Source organism: Myotis myotis, unplaced genomic scaffold, assembly GCF_014108235.1.
Source record: "Myotis myotis isolate mMyoMyo1 unplaced genomic scaffold, mMyoMyo1.p scaffold_m19_p_2, whole genome shotgun sequence".
Lineage (NCBI taxonomy): Eukaryota > Metazoa > Chordata > Mammalia > Chiroptera > Vespertilionidae > Myotis > Myotis myotis.
Window position 1 is genome coordinate 56,341,447 of NW_023416324.1, and position 23,830 is coordinate 56,365,276.

The 23,830-nt window shown below is 40.3% G+C and overlaps 1 protein-coding gene across 1 annotated transcript in view; it reads left to right on the top strand.

Moving 5' to 3' along the window:
- Positions 1-23,550, top strand: part of GIPC2 (GIPC PDZ domain containing family member 2) — a 69,021-nt gene extending 45,471 nt beyond the window's left edge. Inside the window, 3 exon segments of the mRNA XM_036352738.1 lie at positions 9,380-9,486; positions 15,971-16,052; positions 21,949-23,550. Coding sequence (XP_036208631.1) covers positions 9,380-9,486; positions 15,971-16,052; positions 21,949-22,097 — 338 coding nt within the window. The 3' untranslated portion in view covers positions 22,098-23,550.
- Positions 23,551-23,830: the final 280 nt, after the last annotated feature.

A 23,830-nucleotide genomic window follows, 5' to 3' on the forward strand; every position in this document is an offset into this window, starting at 1 on the left:
CAAGCAATGAATGCATAAATAAGTGGAACAACAAATCTCTCTCTCTCCCCCCCTCCTCTCTAAAAATTTTTTTTTTAACAAAAGAATCAACCAATGAATTCTTAAAATAAGTGGAACAACAAATTTATCTCTCCACCCCCTCCTCTCTCTTTCTCTCTAAAGTCAATAAATTAAAAAGAGGAGAAATGATGCTCAAAATTGTGGTTGGAGTATGTTTTCAGAAAATGTTAAGTGGATAAACAATTCTCATTATGTATGAAAAAATGTTTGATATATTAAGTGAAAAGGCAGATTATAAAACAATGTATGGTACTATCCCATTTATAAAAGCTATCTTTAAATGTAGAAGAAATAGGACTTATAGTGTATGCATGTTGAAATGTTAGCAGTTATCTTTAGGTGTTGAGTTTATTAATAATTTCTTTCTTTCTTTAGGCTTCTTGTGTGTGTGTTTTTTTTTACATTTTAAATATAAAATGAAGAGACTAATTTTCATAAGCAGAAAACAATTATTTTAAAAATGGAGGCTAGCATTCCTAGGCTAAGAAGTAGAGAAACTGAATCATTCCACTTTTAGTGGCTTTATAATTTCTAACTATGTGATTATTCTCATTTTAAAGTTTTCTTTAATATTATTATAAATGGGTACATGTTAGAAATATGGTAGACTATTACATTGTATTGTCTCTTTAAATTGCCAGGATCGTTTTTGTAATACTTTTAACTTTTTAAAGGCCAGGGGGAAATATGTGTAATAAATTATAATAAAAGTTAAATTCAATTTTTTAGTTTTGCATTCCCATGATAAAATCATACTGTGAAATAAAAGAAGTATAAAAGGGTAAAAAGAAAATATTTTAGCCATCACTCTTTTAAAAAATCTTTCATATATTAGAATTTAGAGGTCTGGAATCTGTTTTTTAACATAGTTCCCTCTGGGTTAAAGATATGCACCTTCTTCCTAGACATAACATTAACTGTTGCCTGTAATTTCAGGGTTATAAAAACACAGCTAAGTGTTTCTCAAATGACACATTAACCAAAGAACAAAGAGATTTTGGGTACAGTTTTTCCACTTCTGACACTTGTCCTACACTGTTCAGTCTCATCAAAGGAACAGTTAAGAGCAACTTTGTGTATTTTTTGTGGGGTTGGTTCATGTGTTGCCAGACCATCTGATCCAACAGACAACTGATGCCTTGTGCATGTGGCTTCCTCTTGCTTCCTTTTTCTTGCTTTTTATCTGTCCCAGTACTGCTTTAAAACCTGACATAACAGAAGCCCATAGCTATTCTAAAGAAGTCTGAGAAATTTTGGAGAGAGGAAGGACACATGGACAAAGGGAATGTACAGTCAAAATGTTGAATGGTGGGATGTAAGCTGGGTTTTGTCAAACTATTCTGAGAAAAATGTGTGTGTGTGTGTGTGTGTGTGTGTATTGTATGTATGTTGGTGGTGAGAGTAGGGTAGGGAGCACATGAGCTGTCTGTGGACAGTGCCATTTGTGTATGTCCAAGCTCATAGGATGTGTGTCTTCAAGAAAAACTTAGAATGTGGGTTTTTATGAGAAATCTTTTAAATTAGATATGCATTAAGGCTCTGATTGTATAAGGAGGATAATAGAACTCTGATTTGTGCCCAACTTTTAAATGTTGGAAACTAATGAAAAAATCAGAGAACATTGCATACGTCACAAACATGTCTACGGGCCACATGTAACTATGGACTCCTTGTTTGCAGCCTTGGTCTAAGACAGGGGTGGACAATCTTTTTGTGGGTGCGTGCCAAAACCAGCAAAATTTCTGACTCAAAATTCTTCTGCGTGCCAACCCTAATTTTTGAGAACAGGTTACGCCTATTTGATATCTCTTAAGATGTATGTATGTGAAGAACCTTGAAGAAATAATAAAATTCATTTGAGCGACAAAAACACAGTATATGATGATGAAAAATACATTTATTTTTTAATGTATACATGTACACTGATAGTCTGACAGAAAACTTTATGACTCCGTTTGATATTATCAGTGGGACTTTTGCTGCTGCATCACTGATGACAGAGATTTTACATCAGGTTTATATTTCGTGACCTTCAGAGATATGCACGAGCTACTACTTTCATCTGTCAGGCTACTCCTATTACGAGACTTAACAAAATTCATCACTGAGAACAAAGATTCATAAGCGTATGTGGATGAAACCAAAACACTGGTCGGATCTAGGAAGGCAGGAAGAGTTAAGGCAGAGGCATAGAAATTGCTCTTCCCCTCTCTCGTCAATCCATGTTTATGGTCTTTAAGATATCTTGTTATGTAAAATTATTTATTTATCTAAGCTGCACCTACACTGAATTTATCTGAAAAATAAAAAAGTCGATATTAAGAAAAAAATTGTAAATGGAAGATTATAAGAGAGGCTTTCACGTGCCAGCCTTAAAAGCAGCAAGAGAAAAACAGTTACCTACAAGGAAGTACCCATAAGATTGTCAGCTGATTTCTCAACAGATACTATGCAGGCCAGAAGGGAGTGGCAAGAAATATTCAAAGTGATGAATAGCAAGAACCTACAACCAAGATTACTTTGCCCAGCAAAGCTATCATTCAGAATTGAAGGTCAGATAAAGAGCTTCACAGATAAGGAAAAGCTAAAGAGTTCATCACACCAGAATTATATGAAATGCTGAAAGGTATTCTTTAAGAAGAGGAAAAAGAAGAAAAAGGTAAAGATAAAAATTATGAACAAGTACATATCTATCAACAAGTGAATCTAAAAATCAAGTGAATAAAAAATATGATGAACAGAATAAACTGGTGAATATAATAGAATCAGGGGCATAGAAAGGGAGTGGACTGACAATTCTCAGGGGGAAAGGGGTGTGGGGGGTGCGGGAAGAGACTGGACAAAAATCATACACCTATGGATGAGGACAGTGTGTATGTGGGGGGTAAGGGCAGAGGGTGGGGTGGGAACCGGGTGGAGGGGAGCTATGGGGGAAAAAAGAGGAACAACTGTAATAATCTGGACAATAAAGATTTAATTTTAAAAAAAGTTACTGGCGTGCCATGTTTGGCACGTGTGCCAGGGGTTGCCTACCCCTGGTCTAAGAGAATTGTCTTTCATTCCTGAGTCCTTTGCTCTGGTGGCATCTGTGCACACTAAGCTCCTCAGGTACCCGGAGTGAAGAACGTTTCAAGTGAATCATCCTAGGAGGGACGGAGGCCTGGTGAGCGGAGAGTCAGCCCATTGGAGGGACTCTGAACCATAAGCTCTCCATTCCTTGCTTTTGGAGTCTTTACACCCATGGCCTGGAACCCTTTTCCTTCCTTTTCCTTTACCCACTTAGCTTTGCTGTCTTAGTCCTGGATGGTTGGGTCTCTGCTTGGACATCACTTCCTCCAAGACGTTTCAGGCTCATGAGAATGAAGCATGAAAGGCCACTTGGACCTTTGATAGCATCCCTCCTATGGATTACTAAATCGAGGTGATGACATCTCTTCCTTGTGAATTTCATGAGTGTGAATCAACCTCTGAGACTCAGGTCTGCTTTGGGAACACTGGAGAAAAAGATATTTTTTTCCTCTAATCTCCTAGCGTCATCGTGCCCACACCTAATTTTTTTTTTTTTTTTTTTTTTTTTACAAAAAGACAAGTAAAGCATTTCTGAGCCTGCAAAGCTGAGGAATGTTGGTGGCCACATCCCTCAAAATTCACCCTGAGTTGCCATTTGGCTACTCTTTTTAAAAATTCTTTTTATTACTACTTTAATTGATTTCGGAGAGGAAGGAAGAAGGAGAGAGAGATAGAAACATCAATGATGAAAAATCATTGTCGGCTGCCTCCTGCACGCCACCCACTGGGGATCCAGCCTACAACCTGGGCAGTGCCCTTGACCAGAATCAAACCCAGGACCCTTCAGTTCACAGCCCGGCACTCTAGCCACTGAGCCAAACCAGCTAGGGCTTGGCCACTCTTTTGATGTTTCTCTTGATGTGTAACTCCAGAGCTGGAAATTACAGACGTGGATTGGTGAATTGGGGAGGTAGCTTACATGGGTGGCTAGGGGAGGGGGCTGCAAGTTTCATTCTATGATGGAGTGGTGATATGTATGGGCACTTGCTCACGTGGTGTCATGTAACTCTAATAGGGGAATTTTGTGTGTGGGGGCCGTCGTCCAATAAGATGGACTCTGGAGGGCCTCCAGGACTGTGGGCCCCCAGGATGAGCTGGGCTTAAACTCAACCACTTTGTAGAGTCTGAGAAGAGCAAGGGGAGAGTCATCTGTTGTTTCTACCCTCCTATAAATTGAAGGGGAAAGTCATAGTTTTATAGAAAAGATAAAATAGAATAAAAAAGAGACCTTTGTGTCTGAAGTGACAATTTTCTGGATAATAGAAGAGAGACCTTTGCACGTTTCTCATTCTAAGAGAGAAAACCAGTGCACATGGTGCCGATGGGGAGGGAGTGGGAAGAGCAGATCGCTCTCTCCAGCAGCACTAACACCAGCCAGGCCACTGGGCTGAGCACCTTTAAAGCATTAGCCCTGTGAACGCTTAAAACAACACTGTACCTAAGTTTTTCTCATTTTACTGAAAAGGACTGATTCCTCGAGTTCACACAATTTGTAAATGGAGGAGCTGGGGTTTTAAGCTCAGGTTCTCTGATTCTCAAGTCCAGCTCTTGTTCCTTGAGCAACCGTTGGTATAGCCGTGTCCGCCAGTGCCCACCTCCCCTTGAAATCGTGGCTCTGCCCCTGCTATGAAAGCTGTGCTCTGTCCTCCAGGCCAACATGGGCCCTCTTGGGACCAGAGCAAGACCTTGTGCAGAAGCAGGAGAATTCCGGGCTTCCCCCCACAGGGGTCATCCCGTGTCAGCTGGGGATCTAAGTCATGTTGCATGTGCTCCTCCTGAAAATAGGGCTTTGGCTTCTGTCAGTTCTTCTTCTTTCCCTGGGGTTCAGGGTAGGACTAGAGACAGATACCTTTTTGCCTCCTCCATTTTCCCGTCTCTCTGATATAGCAGAGACTGGGGTTGTTCTGTTTACTGAAAATGCTAGTTGAGATGGGGTGTTATAAACAATGAAACAAATGTTTCTAAACATTTTAAGACCTATAACTACACATTCTTTTACCACTCTTATGATATAAAAGATCCTTTCTTTGAGTAGAAGACACAAATCGGAGCTCTATTATCCTCCTTATGTAATCACAACCTTCATGCATATCTGTGGGTTCTGTTTTATTTTTTAAAAACCAGATATGTGAAATGAATGTTGAAAGATATTTTTTTTTCTAATCTCCTAGCGTCATCGTGCCCACACCTATTGTTTTTTTTTTGCAAAGCACTCTTATGGAGTTTTTCCAAAGCAGTTAACCTAGTTTTCCTAGCAATAATAACTTTCTGTTTCACACCTACCAGCTCATGTACTTTTAAATTAAATTACATAACTAGAGTAGCAGATATAATTGCCACAAAAGGGCTAGGGAGCACACAGGATTGCTTCTTGGTGCCCGGGAGCAGCTGTGAGTGTCTTGTGCCCCAAATGACCTGCTGCAGGCACTCAGCATGCTTCCAGGGGTGGGAAGCCCCAGGGGAATCTAGTGGGTGCAGCTGCTGCAGGCCCCTTCCTAGTGTCTGCTGCACCCCTCTGATTGTCCAGCCCCTAGAGAGGCCCCATGCGGACGCATTAATGAGAAGTGAAGTGACTGATTTAGGGCTTGGCCTGGTTGGTTAGACATGCTTAGGCAGGCCAGCATCCCCAAAGTAGGACAACTGAGAATCTTAAAAAAACTACAGAACTTATTCTCTGCACCCCCTCCCCCCCCAACCCCCTATGGGCAAATAGAAGTATCTTGCCTGCTTTCATGTATAAACTGGTTGATATATATTCCTGTATCAGGATCATAAAGATGGCTTCTATTTCCTCAGCGGTGAAAACTGCCTTTTTAGAGGCCTCCAAGCCAGAACTTAAAATTTAACTTCTGCTTTGGTGCCACCAAGTGGTTGGTTGTGAGATACCACTCTTGAAGAGAAAGCCGAATAAACACCGTGATAACAAGAAATCTGAGCTGAATAGGCAGAACAGAGGATTTTTAGGACAGTGAAACTATTTTGAATGAGATTACAATAGTGGATTCATGTCATTATTTGTTCAAACCTACAGAATGTACACCATCAAGAGTGAACCCTAACTTAAACTGTGAACCCTAGGTGATAACGTATCAGTATAGATTTATTGATTATAACAGTGTGCCACTATGGTGGGGGATGTTGATAATCGGGGGTGGGGGGTGGGGGGGTGGGCGGATGATGCATATATGGGGGTAGGGGGTGTATGGAAACATCTGTACTTTATGCTCACTTCTGCTGTGAACCTAAAACTGCTTAAAAAAAAAATAAAGCTTATTGCCCCAGCTGGATGGCCCATTTTGTTGGAGTGTCACCCTGTACAACCAATTGTTCTCTGTCTCTCTCTCTCTCTCTCTCTCTCTCTCTCTCTCTCCCTTCCCTTCTTTCTAAAATCAATAAACATATCCTCAGGCGAGGATTTACAAAAAGCTTATTAATTAAAAAAAATCTTGCCGAAACCGGTTTGGCTCAGTGGATAGAGCGTCGGCCTGTGGACTGAGAGGTCCCGGGTTCGATTCCGGTCAAGGGCATGTACCTGGGTTGCGGGCATATCCCCAGTGGGAGATGTGCAGGAGGCAGCTGATCGATGATTCTCTCTCATCGATGTTTCTAACTCTCTATCTCTCTCCCTTCCTCTCTGTAAAAAATCAATAAAATATATTTTTAAAAAAAATCTTTTATTCTACATATTTTCTCCCTTGAGCAAATGGTGTTGCAGGTAAGAGCAAGGTAAGATAGAGACACCCTCCAAGAGGCTGTCTGGCTTCTCGGGCATGAATGAAAACCCCCTCGTGAACCTCCCATATTCCAGAGTCTGGATCCTTCGCTCTGTAAATCCCAGAAACCTTTTATTTTTTTCAGTGTATCGGGAGTTGCTCAGTTTTCCAGGGTTATATCATGCTCACCAAATGTCAGAATGCCGGGGTATCACTATACAATTGGAAATGTAGTTGTAGCGGTGGACCCAAGCACGTTAGCTGAGCAGTTCATTTCCCACCCAGCAGCAAATTTATATGGGAAGACAAATTATACCGAGTGGGCCATTTGGTGACGTCTCAGTGGCATGATGAATGTGTGGTCAGGGGAGTGGGGAGCATAAGGTTGTTTTTTAAGTTGACTCTGACTTGCCCACCGTAGGTCTGCATATAATTCAGATGATAACACTCACATGGCCGGGTGTACAGATCCTGGACAGTGCAGAGGACAGATTGACCTTGTCTGCTTCTTTGGGCCCCTTTTTGGAAAGTCTATGCCGGGCATCTTGCTTCTGTTCATCCATTCTCCTCAAACGGGACACAGTGTAACTGGCAATATTAATACTGTAGACTCGCGGATGTAGCTCCGGTCTCCTGAGAATCAGGTCACCATAGCACCATCAGTATAGGTTTTTGCTTAGGGGATCTGCTCTACTTTACCTCATGATAATTTTCAGTTCTTTCATTCTCAGAGGAAAACTTATGTTTTTGGTGATTCTGTTCCTAAATGCAGATTAAAATTAATACGTAAGATCCTTAATCACTTTAGAGTAGATTCTCAATAGCAAAACAGTACTTGCTGACGATGGACATTATTCTAGGCTCTGAGTCAATAAGAAGGCGTTTGTGCAGCGGCCCTCACTGCCTGCTTGCATTTACCAGCCTTGTCCTGTGATTCCTCATTGGGGCTCAAGGTATCTCTGGTTCTTGGTGCAGCACCTCCCACTCCTTCCTCTGTCCTTGCCCCAAACTGCTGCCATGTAGGGTCCTCAGTCAAGGTGACTTGGAGAATATTTGCAGAATTGATAAATTGGTGGCTCGTGGTTGGAATCTGATCCACAGATTTATTTATTTATTTATAATCCTCACCTGAGCAGTGAGGATATTTTTTCCATTGATTTTTGGAGAAAGCAGAAGGGAGATGGGAGGGATATATATATATATATATATATATATATATATATATATATATATAGAGAGAGAGAGAGAGAGAGAGAGAGAGAGAGAGAGAGAGAGAAACATCAACGTGAGAGAGACACATCAATTTGTTGCCTCCTGCTTGCATCCTGACTGGGGCCAGGGACTGAACCTGCAACCAAGGTACATGCCCTTGACCGGGAATGGAACCGGTAACCCTTCAGTCCAAGGGCCGATGCTCTAACTACTGAGCCAAACCGGCCAGGGCAGATCTCCTTTATTTTTGGCAAAATGTTTTTTGAAGTTTGACTCAATGGCCAAAACTTAAAATCAGGAGATTCATAAAAAAACTCTGAGTATACAATTTCTTTGCAAACAAGTAGGTCTGGTTAAGAAGGGCCTACATTCCCACAGGGAACAAGTTATTGGAGTGACCTGGGTAGGGCATGCCTCTTCCAGCTATCCTCATTCCCACCCTACCCTTTCACTCATTTATGTTACTGCTCGGTATTGGGGCGGGCGGGACTCTTTGTGACTTGAAAAATCAAAACCAAAAATAAAACACAGACACAAACCAAGCATAAGGAAAGCAGTGGCTGCCCCTGGACGCGCTCCCTGTCTCTTGCCTGCCTCCCGAGGGGATGCCTTCCTTGGATCCTGTTCCCAGCCTCTTTCTCTTCAGAACCTCCTTCTCTCATTATGCCACTTCTGAATTTATCCCTCGTGCTTCCCAGAGGTGTGGTGCTGGAGTGTCGTTGAGGAAAGCATACGGACTTCGGGATCACAGACTTGGGTTTGCATCCCAGCTCTGTGCCTCAGTGAGCTTAGTTTCCTTTTCTGTGAAGTGAGGGCTGTACCTCGCCTCACAGACTGGTATGAGTACCACATGGGATTTTGTGTACGAAGCATCAAACAGAAGGTGGGTACTCATATAAGAGTGTCTCTGCTCCTCTCTCTCTCCCTTTTTTAAACATCAAGATATGGCTCTCTCTCTGCTTCATGACCTTGAAGAAGTCAGCTGCACTTCCAGCTCTGCTTTCCCGCCACATACACCTCTTTACTCTCACGATAAAAGCCAACTATTTTATTTATTCCTCATAGCTTCCAGTCTTTTCCATCTTCACATTTCAAATATTTTCCTTTTCCTTTTGTAGCCAGACCTCTCTTAGAGACTCCCATCTGAGACTCCTGAGTGGCAGGTGAATTTGTTTGGGGAAATTCTGTAAGGACTCACACCTTTTATCAAATCTCTACAATCATTGTACATAGTTTTGTGATGGCAAATACTTTAGCTTTTACAGCAATCTGTTGGAATTCTTTCTAAATATTTGCACCTTTCCCCATCTCTTTTATCTCTACAGAAATAGAGCCAAGATCCAAAGCTGGAAATACCTCAACAGGAAAAATTGGTACCGGAAGGGAGACACTTCGCCTGAGGTCAAAAGGTCCTGCCACTGTGGAAGAAGTGGTATGTTATGCTCATTTGGCCCTCATTCTGCTTGCACATGTACATGAATTTATGGTTATTAGAGCTGAAAAGAAAGGTAAAACCATGAGGTTAAATAAGGTGCCATACATTCCAGTTAAAGCACAGACTTTAATTCATTGCCTTCTTACCAGTATTAAAATTATCGAAGGATTTAGAAGGAATATGGAAACTAAGCGTATGCGAAGAGACTGTGATCCAAAGCAATCCTCAGCTTCCTGCAGACAACTTTTTTTTCTGGAGTCTGTGGACATCTGGACTGGCTCAAAATGTTTAAGATATCAGCCAAAGCTCTGAGATCCAAGGAAAGTCTCAGAGCCACCTGAAGGAGTAAATATACTTCCAATTTTGGTAATAAAAGATAATATGCATGAATTCCAGTCTCCTCAAGTGAAACATTCTATAGTCATCTTTGACTGTTCTCTGTCATGTCCCACATCCCTCCCATCAGCAAATCCTGGTGGATCTGCGTCCACAATAGGCCAGAATCCAACAACAACTCCCCACCTCTACTCCCACCACTTGGGTCCAAGGCACCATGTCTTATCTTGAACATTACAATCACCTGGTCAGTCTTCCTGTGTTCACCCTGGCCCTCTTCCCTCTGCGCTCAGCACAGCAGCCAGAATTTTCATTCAAAAACACCAATGAGGTTAAATTTCTTTTCTGTTCAGAACCCTCTGTTAGCTTCCCATGTTACTCTGTATAAAAGCCGAAGTCCTCCGCATGACTGACATGATCCAACTCTGCATTGCTTCTCTGATCTCATTTCCCACCACGGTTCCTGTCTTCCTCTGTGTCAGCCACCTGAGTCTCCTTGCTCTCCCCAGACAGGCCAGATGTGTGCTGCCACCGCAGGGTCTTTGTACCGCTGTTTCCTCTCCCTGAATGCTTTGCCCATTTGTGAGCATGGCTCCCGCTCTGGCCTTCTTCAGGTTTCTGCCCACATATCACCTTCTCTGAAAGGATGCTTCTGAGCATCTTGTATAAAGAGCTATTCCTGCTGCCCCTCCCACTTCCTAATTTTTCTTCCTTTACTTTTCTTCAAAGCAGGAAACACAATAGGACTCATTGCCTCCTTGTTTCCTTTTTGTCTATTGTCTGGCTCCTTTGCTCACATGTCTTGTTCACTGTGGTATCCCAGCACCTAGAATAATAGTACCTGACACATCAAAGGAGCTCAAATCTTTGCTGAATTAATGAATTAACAAATGATTCACTTAAACTTGAGCAGAGGGAGGGTTTCACTGATTAACTGGGTCAGTATTGGAGTGAAAAACACCAGAAGTAGAAGAGACAAATGGAAGGAGGAAGGGTGGACCAGGAGGGCAGCAGGGGTGAGGGGCAGGATTCGAAGTGGCAAGCGGCAGGTCAGGCCCACTCACAGCAGCAAAGACAGCGGTGATGTGGCAGTTGCCCTGTGGGCACAGGGGAGATGAGGCAGGTGTCTGAGGCCAGGGGGCTTCTGAAGGCAGGGACCCAGGCACCGGGCCCGTCTAGTCCCTCTGTGTGCGCTTATTGTCCGAGGATCCCCCAGGTGTTTGAAGAGCAAAAGAGTGAGACAGGTGAGCCATTAGGAGGCTCTTTCTACAGACCAGGATCCCAGAGCTTGTGGGGTGACCATGGTCAGAGTCAGCCATGGGGGTGGCTTGATGGGGTAGATACTCAAGGAACCATGAGGCCAAGATTATCCTTCTGAATGTTTGAGTCACCCAGGGTGTTGTGAGCTTTGGGGAATCTAGGGGGAGATTTTGAGTCAGGGGACTTGGTCCTGAATGTCTGAAAGGACTGATTTGGAGGCAAAGGGCAATGAAGAGATTTGGAGGGTCAAAGGCATTTTGAAAGTGAGATATGATGAGGTATGTGAAAAACCAAAACCAAAACCCAGGGCAGTGACTTTTGGTCATTCCGAGTCTTTACCTTTCCCGTGCCCAGCACACTACTGGGCATATTGCCGAAGTCTATTTCATGTGTAGTGAATGAATGAACACACCTCAGTGGGAGACAGGAACATGTAAGAGAAGGAACAATAGTGGGAGCTCGCTCGCAGTGAGCAGTTAGGGGGATGAGGCTGGTCTGCACAGGAAGCAGGGGTGGCAGGGGAAGCTCCAGGTCACTGCAGGAGAAGTGTCTTCTGATAGTTAACATGGCTAACGTTTTTGAACACCGGCTTTGTATGAGCTGCTGGAATGAAGAGAAGCTGAAGATCCATGTGGGGAGGTAGGAAAGATTTATTCAAAGATAAACATCTAAAACTCCATTCCTATTCGCACAGCCTATTTAATTAAACAGGGCAATTAAAATAGCTCATAATGGAAGGAAAAAGCTAGTTTGGTGCTAACATTAAATTTGATACAAATAACTTACGATCTATTTCACACACTAAAGGGTTTATAGCAGCGGTTCTCAACCTGTGGGTCGAGACCCTTTGGGGGTCGAACGACCCTTTCACAGGGGTCACCTAAGACCATCGGAAAACACATATATAATTACATATTGTTTTTGTGATTAATCACTATGCTTTAATTATGTTCAATTTGTAACAATGAAAATACATCCTGCATATCAGATATTTACATTACGATTCATAACAGTAACAAAATTACAGTTATGAAGTAGCAACGAAAATAATTTTATGGTTGGGGGTCACTGCAACATGAGGAACTGTATTAAAGGGTCACAGCATTAGGAAGGTTGAGAACCACTGGTTTATAGGATTGAAAAAACATCCCCTCGTAACCTAGCACCACTTCTGATGTTAACTAGACTTCTTGTGATGATGATTTTGTGAACAATACTCCACCTAATTTATTCAATATATGTTGTGGAGACAGGCATGGTCCAGGTCAGCCGTGTGCAAACTACGGCCTGCGGGCCGGATCTGGCCCTTTGAAATGAATAAAACTATTGAAAAAAAAGACCGTACCCTTTTATGTAATGATGTTTACTTTGAATTTATATTAGTTCACACAAACACTCCATCCATGCTTTTGTTCCAGCCCTCCAGTCCAGTTTAAGAACCCATTGTGGCCCTTGAGTCAAAAAGTTTGCCCACCCCTGGTCCAGGTGCTGGTGATAGGATACCAAGATGAACAAAGACCGTGCTTTCCTTTAAAAGGAGAGAGACATGAAAAGAAGTGATTACACACCAGAGCCATAGGGTTAAGGTCCCAAAGCAGGGGCTGATCAGCTGCTGTCAGGGATGGGGAGAGAGGGGAGGTCAGAGAGAGTTCCCTCCAGAAGAAATGATCGGTTCAAGGTGGTGAGAAGAGTGTTTCAGGCATGAAGCAATGATGGGTTTGGGGGCCTTATGGCGTCCATGGGATTGGAGTGTGAGTGCTGGAAATTCGTGGTGGGGTTGGTGAGGCTGGAGGTATAGGCCTGGGTCAGGATGTGAGGGTCCATGGATCATGGGGGGTCCATTTAGGAAGCATGAGGGGAGCAGCACAATTTTGCATTTTAGAAAAATCCCTTGGTTCTGGGGGGATGAGTTGTTGAGCAGGATGGGTGTGAGAGGGAAGATGGTAGGCAGAGAGACAAAAAGGAAACCCTTGCAAATAAGAAAAGATGGAGAATATTATTCAACCTTAAAAAAGGAGGAAATCCTGCCATTTGTGACAGCATGGATGAACCCTGAGGGCATTATGCTAAGTGAAATAAATCAGACAAAGAAAAATGCCACATGCTCTCACTTATATGTTGATTCTAAAGAAAAAGAAAACAAACCTAAACTCATAGGCATGGAGAACAGAATGGTGGTGGTTAGAGGCAGTGTGGGGGATGGGCAGAATGGGTAAAGGTGATCAAAAGGAACAAACTTCCAATTATAAATATGTCCTGGGGATGTACTGCACAGCTTGGTGACTGTGGTTAATAATACTGTGCTGTATATTTGAAAGTTGCTAAGAGAGTAGATCTTAGAAGTTCTCATCACAAGAAATAAAAAGTTGTAACTATGTGTGGTGATGCATATGAACTAGATTTATTGTGGTGATGATTTTGCAGTACCTACATATATCCCATTATTGTGCTGTACACCTGAAACTAATGTAGTGTTATGTCAAGCATATCTCATTTAAGAAAAGAAAAGAATATAATAGGGAAGAAAAGGAAAGAAAAGGGAAGGAAAGGGAGGGAAAGGAAAGAAAAGATGAGCTCTGCCCAGGCAATCAGTATGTGAATGGAAGAAAGGCGATGAGCTTAAGAGCTTTTTGGAGTAGTGAAATCCTGTGGCTATTTTGTATGGGAAGTTCTTAATGCTTGTGGCAGTCACTCACACAATGGCTGGGTAGATACAGAGGTAAACGCCTAAGTTACTTTGCACAGCCTGTTGCTTTACACTGACCATTCAGAAGACACTGTAAAGAAAGTAAGAGTGAGGTATGGTATGTTATTGTTTTAAAGGCTTAGTGAATAGAAACAAAAATATGCGAAAGTTGTAATAATATCCTCAAGGAAATAAAAATAAAATTTTATTGGCAATAAACGTTTTGAGACTACAAAGCAACGTATATTTATGACAATATTAAAAGTATTATGAATCTTTTACAATATAATCATGAATTTAACACTTGTACTCATAGTTATTTAACATCTTTGGGCATTTATTTTTCAACCATGAAGCCATTTAAATCAAGTATTGAAATAAACAGCATAAAACAAGACTTTATTAAATATAAAACTAAGATTTAAAAAGTATAATAAAATACAGAGTGGGGCAAAAGTAGGCATACAGTTGTGAGTATGCAAAACAGTTTATTCTTATATTAATATTTATTAATTATTGGAGGCCTGGTGCACAAATTCTTGCATGGGTGGGGTCCCTAGGCATGGCCAGCAATTAGGGCTGATTGGGGCTATCTTGCCCTGTCCCAATCAAGGTCAGGCCGATTGGGGCCTGCCGGCCGGGGAGAAGGATAGGGGAAGGGACTGCAGGAGGTTGGCCAGCCAGCCCTGACCGGGCTGATAGGGGTAGTCGGCTGGGGGGAGGGACTGGCTGGAGGAGGGACCATGGGAGGTTGGTTGTGGGAGTGCACTGACCACCAGGGGGCAGCTCCTGCATTGAGCATCTTCCCCCTGGTGGTCAGTGCACGTCATAGCGACTGGTTGTTGTCCTGGTCATTTGGTCGTAACGGTCACTTAGGCTTTAATATATATAGATTGTATTTTCTATACAAACAAATATAAACCTACTTTCGCCCCACCCTGTATATCCAATCATGTTTTTCACTGAAACTTTTAAAAAACATTGAGTTATATCATTCTATTAGTTTGAGGTGTCCAACATAATGATTTGATATTTGTATATACTGCAAGTCACTGAAACTTTGAATAAAAGTTTTAGGAAGAACAGAAATGTTTTAGTAACATTAAAACATAAGACAAAAGTTTACTTTAAAAATATTTCATTATGACCTTATCCTTATAAATTTTTTAAAAAATATATTTTTATTGATTTCAGAAAGGAAGGGAGAGGGAGAGAGAGAGAGAGAGAGAGAGAGAGAGAGAGAGAGAGAGAGAGAGAGAGAAATGTCAATGATGAGAGAGAATCATTGATTGGCTGCATCCTGCACGCCCCTACTGGGGATTGAGCCTGCAACCCGGACATGTGCCCTTGACCTGAATCGAACCCAGGATCTTTCAGTCTGCAGGCCGATGCTCTATCCACTGAGCCAAACTGGTTAGGGCCTTATAAAATTTTTTGTGTGTGTATTTTATAATGTCCATAATAGATTAATATGGTAATACATGTGTATAATTTATAAAACCTGCAAATAACACAATTAAATAAAAGGTTACCAATAATGGTATGTGTTCAGAAATGTTTTATCTTGGGGTGAGCTGTTAAAAGGTTTGGAGACTCTGGCCTGCAAGACAAAGACCAGAGCCCTTTTCATGGCACCCAGGACCCCTTAGGCTCTAGTCATATGTTTGCCACTGTGTTTCTCATCACAGTGGACTTTTTGAAGTTCCTGGATCAAACTCCACGACCTCGAATAGACTTTGCGTAGTTAGTGCCTTCTACATGCAGCACCCTCTCCAGCTTATCTTTGAAAACACAATCCTTGTCACCTTCTTTCTGAAGTCTTCCATGACTCTTAGAGATTTAAATTTACTTCCCCCATGATACCTCTGTACCTTAAATATCATTAAAAATTATCTTTATTATTGTCATATAGCTATTTATTTTTACATTTGTATCCCCTTCTAGATTGTTAGCTGCTTGGAGACTGTGTTCTTGGCCTTTCTTTGAATCCATGACACTTAACACTGACACTAAAAAAAGTATTTATTGTGAAGATTTGTATTGAGTTGCAGAGCACATTCTAGATATATTTCCATTCGAATTAGCTGAAATAAACAACCATGAACTGGCTCTACCTCAGATTTCCCCCTATGTGTGCCCTGACATTCAAGAGATTTCGTATACAAGTGTAATAGCTTATTTCTCTTTTCTTTGATAAAGCCCTCTGAAAACAATGCTAAGGCAATTGAAAAGGTTGATGGTCTTCTTGAGACGTACATGGGAATTCGAGATATTGAATTAGGTAAGATTATACTATTTTAAAAAGTCTTCTATTTTTTAATTTGATGGAACTTAATGCTTATTTGTATCTTTCTTGCATTGATAGTCAATGATACTTTTCAAGTTGAAAAGTAATTGTATAGTAATGAAAAGCATAATGAAAATAGAGATAATGAAGAATAATGAAAAGAAGGTCTGGCCTTTACCACTTACCAGCTGGGAAGCCTTAGAGTCAAGTTCACAGTTCTAAACTTTTATTTATAAGTTTATTTTATAGATTTAAAAATATATATGAAAAGAATTTTGTAAATGATACATAAACACAGTATTATTTGACATATTAGCTGCACATCTATTACATTGTATGTTTATTATATTCAAGTTGTGCACATTTATAAGATTAATGAAGCCCTATGATAAATAAACCTGGTGTATGACTGATAAGGGCAGTTGAGCAGTGAATTTCTGTGTATTTTTTTTTTTAAAAAATGTATTTTTATTGATTTCAGAGAGGAAGTGAGAAGGAGAGAGAGACATCAATGATGAGAGAGAATCATTGGTCAGCTGCCTTCTGCAGGCCCCACACCAGGGACTGAGTCTGCAACCCAGGCATGTGCCCTGACCGGGAATCAAACTGTGACCTCCTGGTGGTTCATAGGTCCACGCTCAACCACTGACCAATCCGGCTGGGCAATGTTCTCTGGGTATTTCTTATGTCACCATTAGGATGTCAGAGTCTTGATTTATCAATTAAGACTTTCTCAGTTATATATAATAAAACAACAAACTGAACTCCAATCGACTTAAGGAAAATATAAGGTGTGTGTGTCAAGGATGTATTGGTTTTTGTAACTGAAAAGTCCAGAAGTAGATTCTGGCCTCAAGAATGGCTAGATCCAGAGTTCTCATGCTATCATCAGGATGTGATTTCTCTTGTCTCCATTCTGGTTTCATTTTAGGCCCCCATGGTATCCCTTGGCAGCTTCAGGCCCTCCCTCATGACCTCAAAATGACTGCCATGGCTCCACCCTCTACATCTTGGTGTCAAACACAATGGGAAAGAGGGAGGGCCTTTGCCAAGTCATTCAAACAAAATGCTCAGGATTGTCTCTGATTGGTTTGATTGGCCCACTTGATCCAGTCACTGAGGCTAGGGGGATGGTTAGGTCTGGGTCACACCTCTCGAGCTGAGAGTAATTTCTGAAATACAAAGGCTGAGATTGTGAAAGCCCTGGTGCCTTCTGTGAAGGAAGAAAGAGAAATATTCCCTTAAGAAGGGGAGTTGGCTGCTGGGTGGGGAAGAGTATATGTGCACTTAGTGGTGGGGTTTGTGCCTGTATGCATCCTTGTGTGTGTGCTTGGGTGTGTGTTGCATCAAGTACTTAATAAATTGTTTTTTAAAATAAGTGTTTAAAAAGTTGATTTTAGAGAAGAGGAAGGGGAAGGGAAGGAGGGAGCGAGGGAGGGAATGAGGGAGGGAAAGAGAGAGAGGGAGAGAGAGGGAGAGAGAGGGAGAGAGAGAGAGAAACATCTGTTGATTGCCTCCTCCATGCACCCTGACTGCAGGATTGAACCTGCAACCTGGGTATGTGCCCCAATTGGAAATGGAACTGGCCACTTCTTGGTATATGGCAAGACGCTCTAACCAACGGAGCCACACTGGCCAGGGCTGGTACCATGCTGTTGTGATGATGATGGCCTTGTAATGTAGTTTGATATCAGGTAGCCTGATTCCTCCAACTTTGGAGAACCCCACTTTTAACAGGTGAAAACTTAAAACAGTCCTCAACTTTAAAACTTAATTTTACATATAGGCCTTATTGTTATCTAAGTATAAATTGGGAATAGTTCAGTAAGTTAGTTTTGCTCCTTTGTTATTAAAAATACACAGTATATAAGGAAGAGCATTGGGCAGTGCTACAAGTAATTATAAATGAATTAATCAGTTTTTGAAGAATCAATTTTCTTTCACTCTGACCTATTCAGGGAACTAGATGTTCCTTGCACATTTCTTATAAATTAAATAGAAATCCCTTCATAAGTAATCATCTGTAGCAGGTTCCTCCAATGACATGAATAGTCATTATCATTGTACATGATTAGCAATGTGGTCACCAAGGGAGGTAAAGTTCAAAGAAAGTAATTATTTGAAGGATGCAAACATTGTTAAATTAGGAATTTCTCTCATTCAGATCTAATTAACATGATAGGTAAATCACAAATGTGAAACTGCTTCAACAGATGAATTATTTGTATTCCCTGTGTTTCTTAGTTTTCAGAAATGTTAATTCTTTAAAAAACTATTTTTATTGATTTTAGAGAGAGGAAGAAAAAGGAGTAGAGAGATAGAAACATTGATGAGAGAGAAACGTTGATAGATGGGCTGCCTCCTGCACGCCTTCCACTGGGGATCAAGCCGCAACCCAGCATGTGCCCTGACTGGGAATTGAACCAGTGATCTCTTGGTTCATGGGTCGATGCTCAACCACTTAGCCATGCCAGCAGGACTTGAAATTTTAATTCTTAATGAAAATTACACTGATATTATGTTATTCTGGAGATGTTAATGTGCTAAAAAATTTAAAAAGTAATATGGCAATTAAATATCTAAAAACAAAACAGTAACCTCACCCCCCCCCCCCCAAAAAAAAACCCACCACACAAACAAACCAAAAAAACCCCACAAAACACCAAACCAAACAAGAACCTCAACACCTTGGGATGTATTTACTATTTGAAAATGAAAAATAATTCAAATGAGTTTCTGGACCAAGTAACCCTGAAGATAAAAGTGCTCTGTTTGGTTATCAAGTTAAGTTGTGAACTATGACTTTTCAAATGACCTACTGCCTTGGAATGTTACCCATTGGGAAAAAAAAAGGTCTGGAAGATTGTGAATTAAGACCTTATATAGAAACATTGATGAGAGAGAAACATTAACTTAGTGGGAAATTGTATAATATAAATTTCTTAATGAATATAAGATGTAGTGTAATTTGTATATAGAACTATAATATTTTCTGGTGATATCAATTTAGGAGTTTGGTGATTATTCTAAGAACTTTGGACTTTTTAGATTTCTAATTTATAAAGAGATCCAGAAATGTGTAGTAAGGAAATCTGATTGCTAGTTTCTAAGTCATATTTTCCTATAAAGTCTTTTTTAGCTCTTTTAAAAGTATATGATAAATGGTATTTTAATCAAGATAGTGACATTTCTTCCTAGGATGATTTTTCTTTTTTGACTAACGTTAAAACAATAAATATTATAAAAAGTTATCCTTCTCAGGTAAAGCCAATAAAGTTCTGGAAATAGATTTCATTAAAAGAAACTACCTTGGCTCTATTTTGATGTTTGACTCATGTGGATTGTTTGACATGAGTTGACATTATGAAAAGTCTTAGGGAAAATAAGTGTTGAAGCCCTTCCATAGAAAGATACAGTTACAGATTTAAAGGTTAAATTAACAATGGTGGTAGTTAATCTTTTTTTAGTGCTCACCCAAGGATATTTTCCCATTGATTTTTAGAGAGAGTAGAAGAGAGAGGGAAAGACAGAGAGAAATATCAATGTGAGAGAAACTCATAGATTGGTTGCCTCCAGAGCCCGGGCCGGGGAGGAGCCTGCAACACAGGTAACGTGCCCTTGACCAGAATTGCACCAGGGACCCTTCTGTCTGCAGGCTGACATTCTACCCACTGAGCCAAACCAGCTAGGGCTGCTGGTGGTTAATCTTTATCTAAATCCTGCCATGTGCCATTTTATTAAAACAGATCCAGAGAGGTTTGGTAACTTGTTCAAAGTCAGCTAACATGTTAAGAGCTGAGATTCAATTCTGACACTTTGATACCAAGATTTTTCACCTGCAGTAATGTTGTATGTCTGAAGTTCTGTTTAAGTATTTAAGAACGTATTGGAAAAAAAAAAGAACGTATTGGAAAATGCAGATTGATCAGTATCACCAAAATAAGTGTCATTAATAATGTAAAAGTTGTTCAGTATTGGTAACGGTATAAAGATATCCTTGAAATAGCCACAAGAGGTCAGCACTTAGCTGTTACATGTGGTATAACAAGTCTACTGTTAGTGGAGTATTTTTCCCCAAATTGTATTCAGTTGTTAAATATCATTGCAGTGTATTGCAAATGTATTATTGTTAACAGATGAGAAGCATTTTAATAGCTGTGGTTATGTTAATGTGATATGTTTTCCTAGTTCCTTTGCATTTCTCTTAAATCAGAGATACAGTCTTTTATGAAAAAGAATATAATCATGCCAGTTTATTTCTCCTGTAAGGATGTTTCAAATCTATGTTTATACTTTAGGTATTAGCAAAAATTCATGACATGCTCAGTGCATGCTGCATTCTCAATTTCTGTTAAAAATTTTGTAGCAGCCCTGACCAGTTAGGCTCAGTGGATAGAGCGTCGGCCTGCGGACTGAAGGGTCCCAGGTTCGATTCCGGTCAAGGGCATGTACCTTGGTTGCGGGCACATCCCCAGTAAGGTGTGAGCAAGAGGCAGCTGATCAATGTTTCTCTCTCATCAATGTTTCTAACTCTCTATCCCTCTCCCTTCCTCTCTGTAAAAAATCAATAAAATATATTAAAAAAATTTTGTAGCAAATTTGATTTTTAAAAGATTTATGGAGCAGTGTATTACACACAATATTTCCAACACAATTATGAAGCTGCCTAATTGGTATTTTTATTGCTTCTACAAGATCAGGAGTTTCTTGAAGGCACCATATCTTACTCAGGTTTTAATCCCAGCTCCTACCATAGTACTTCTTCCATAGTAAATGCTTGCTGAATATTTGTTGACCAAATGTCTGATGAGAGGCACAAAAATGAGAGTCCATAGGGAGTCTGAGTCCTAATTTCATTAGCTTGAAGCTTTTGCCTTTGAGCAAATTATTAAACTTTGAGTCTTAATTTCTATATCTGTAAAATGGGTACAATAAAAACTTCATAGGGTTGTCAAAGCATTCTAATATGTATACAGTTTCTCTCACATCATAATTAATAGACATAGCTATTATCATTCATAGCAATGATCATTACTAATTATTACTAGTAATAATGGTCATGGAGTGAGAACATGTAGGGATGTATAACTGGACTTGGGGCCAACTCTGGGACTATATTGTGTGTAGGACTTTTTCTTCACTCTTCTCTGTGTGCCAGCATGCGTGTATGAGTGAGATTATACAGCTTGGGCTGTCAGGGTATAGTATGGGGATTTTAAATCATCATTTTTTCTCATTTTGTGACCAAGGAACCCAAACCAGAGATTGCAAATGAGATCAGACCAGGTCTGAACAAGGTGTTCCTGGGCTCAGTACACCAGACAATGCTACTGAGCTTCCTGAGGTACTAGAAAACCACATACCAAGCTTTTTCTTACAGACACGCGCGCGCGTGTGTGTGTGTGTGTGTGTGTGAGAGAGAGAGAGAGAGAGAGAGAGAGAGGAGGGGGTGGAGAGAGAGAGAAAGGGAGAGAGATTGGTTGATTCAGTGTCCATCAGTGTCCTTGTTTTTCTCACTATTCAAGAGCATCAGTCATCTGCACTGTTAGCCCTGGCCGGATAGCTCAGTTGGTTAGAGCATCGTCCTGACACACCAGGGTTATGGGTGTGATCCCCAGTCAGGGCACATACAAGGAGCAACCAATGAATGCATAAATGAGTGGAACAACAAATCGATGGCTCCAGAGAGGGCAGCGGTAGCAGCTGCAAACTTGGGTATAGTGGATAGATCATTTAAAATATCACTGCTACTTGGAGATGTGATTTTTGTACTAGAAATATGTGATAACTATGCATGTTCCTTTTAGAAAGTAAATTTTCTGGTGCTATTTTTCTTAGTCCTCTGATGCTGTCTCAAGTATCAATAATTTTTAAAATCTATTTTTGATAGCTACCACAATATTTGAAGCTGGAAAGGACAAACGTAATCCAGATGAGTTCGCTGTGGCACTTGACAAAACTCTTGGAGACTTTGCGTTCCCAGATGAATTTGTCTTTGATGTTTGGGGAGCCGTTAGTGATGCCAGACGAGGATTATGATGTGGCCGGTCCATCACTGGAGAAACGAACCATTATTCCTGTGTGTATGTGTGTGTGTTTTTAAATAAACCTATAAGGTCTGTTTTTGGACACTGGTTTGGTTTTATGTGTATGGAATACATTCTTTTTTTTGAAATATAATTTTGATTTCTGGGTACTTTTTAATGCAATTGAATATATAGGATGCTTAAGATAAATTACCTAAAATTTGACCAATTTTAATATCATTTAAAAGTTATTTTTAAAGCAAATTTTAGGGAGTGTTTCTGGATAGATAATTTTGTTCCCCATTAATACCCATGTTTGGTTTTCTACATGTAAGTAGTTGATTGCAATAGCTTTGTAGTTCTTTTGCAAAATCTTAATGCTGTGAAAATTAGGCTTGGAATATGACTTGCTTCATAGCATCTTCATTTTGTTATGTGAGCTTGAATAGGATATGCTCAGGAAATAACATGTGAATCACACCTGCTGTAGGTCTAGAAGCACTGTTTTAATTTTCAATCCACTGAGTAAAGGGAGGAGGGTTTCTATAGCCTGTTGATGTCAATGACCTACTCTCTTTGTAAAACAAGGATTGATTGACTTTTATATTTTGCTTCTTTGTAAATTGCTGCTTTGGTTCTTAAAACCTATTGTTGAAATCTACTGCGCTGTGCATTTGTTTGCATGCGTGGAAGAAGGGTGAAAAGGACAGAGAGGGTAGAAATCACGTATACTTGATTTTTGTAAAACACTTCTTGAAACATTGTTTCTTTTTCCACCCGTACCTACTTTTTATGTTACCCTTTGTAAGCACTCCAGGGAAAGTTTTTATAGTCTTTGTAGAACTTTTCTTTTGAAAGAGATGTACTCAGGAAATAACTATGTTTGAGAACACTTTTTGGGTGGAAGAGCAATACATCTCTCAAACATTTAAACCCCCTAAACTTTAGAGGAGATAGTGTCGGAAATAAAGGAGGAAGGGAGCATTGGGAAAATATGTTAGCCTATTATTTTAGAGTTCTAACAGACCCGCTCTAACACCTTACATTATTGAGAAAATTGAGGGTAAATGATTGTCCTATCACTTTTATTGGACATTTTACAGAGGCAAGGAAAATGGAAATGAATGGCTTCAACTCGGATCAGTAATAAGGAAGGGCCTGGTGTGACGGAGCATTCTGCTAAAGTGCTAGATGGAAAATGCTGTGTGCTGCCATGGGAATCAGAAATCATAGCCTGTGAGGCCTGTATTCTAGGAAATCAGAAGCAGTTCCCTTTTCCCGCTGGGTTAATGATTAGATAACTCTTGTTTTCTGATGCAACTTTACTTTTGCTGCCATCCACTCCACTTTCACATAAGTTTAATGCCATGTAGCTGATCTTCTGTGTCTCATTCATCTGAAACCTGCACAGAAGCTGTTTTAGTTATTAATGTGTAATAAAAGTAATGATAGAATGTGAATGGTCTTATTGCTCTTGCCCACCATTTGAAAATAGGATCCAGCTCAGGCTGTAATTTGTTGCTATTTGTTTCATGGTGGTTTTTTTTTTTTTTTTTTTGGAAGTCCTCGAATGACTATTAATTCTTAATATCCTCTCTTAGAAGGATACACACAAAAAAGAACTAATATTTTTAGAAATGGGGAAGTTATTGGATGATTTATCCCATAGAAACATTTTAGTTTGAACAAGGAAATAATTTCTTGGCATAGAAGTTAGATTTGAAAGGATGAGTCCTTGTTTGTTAT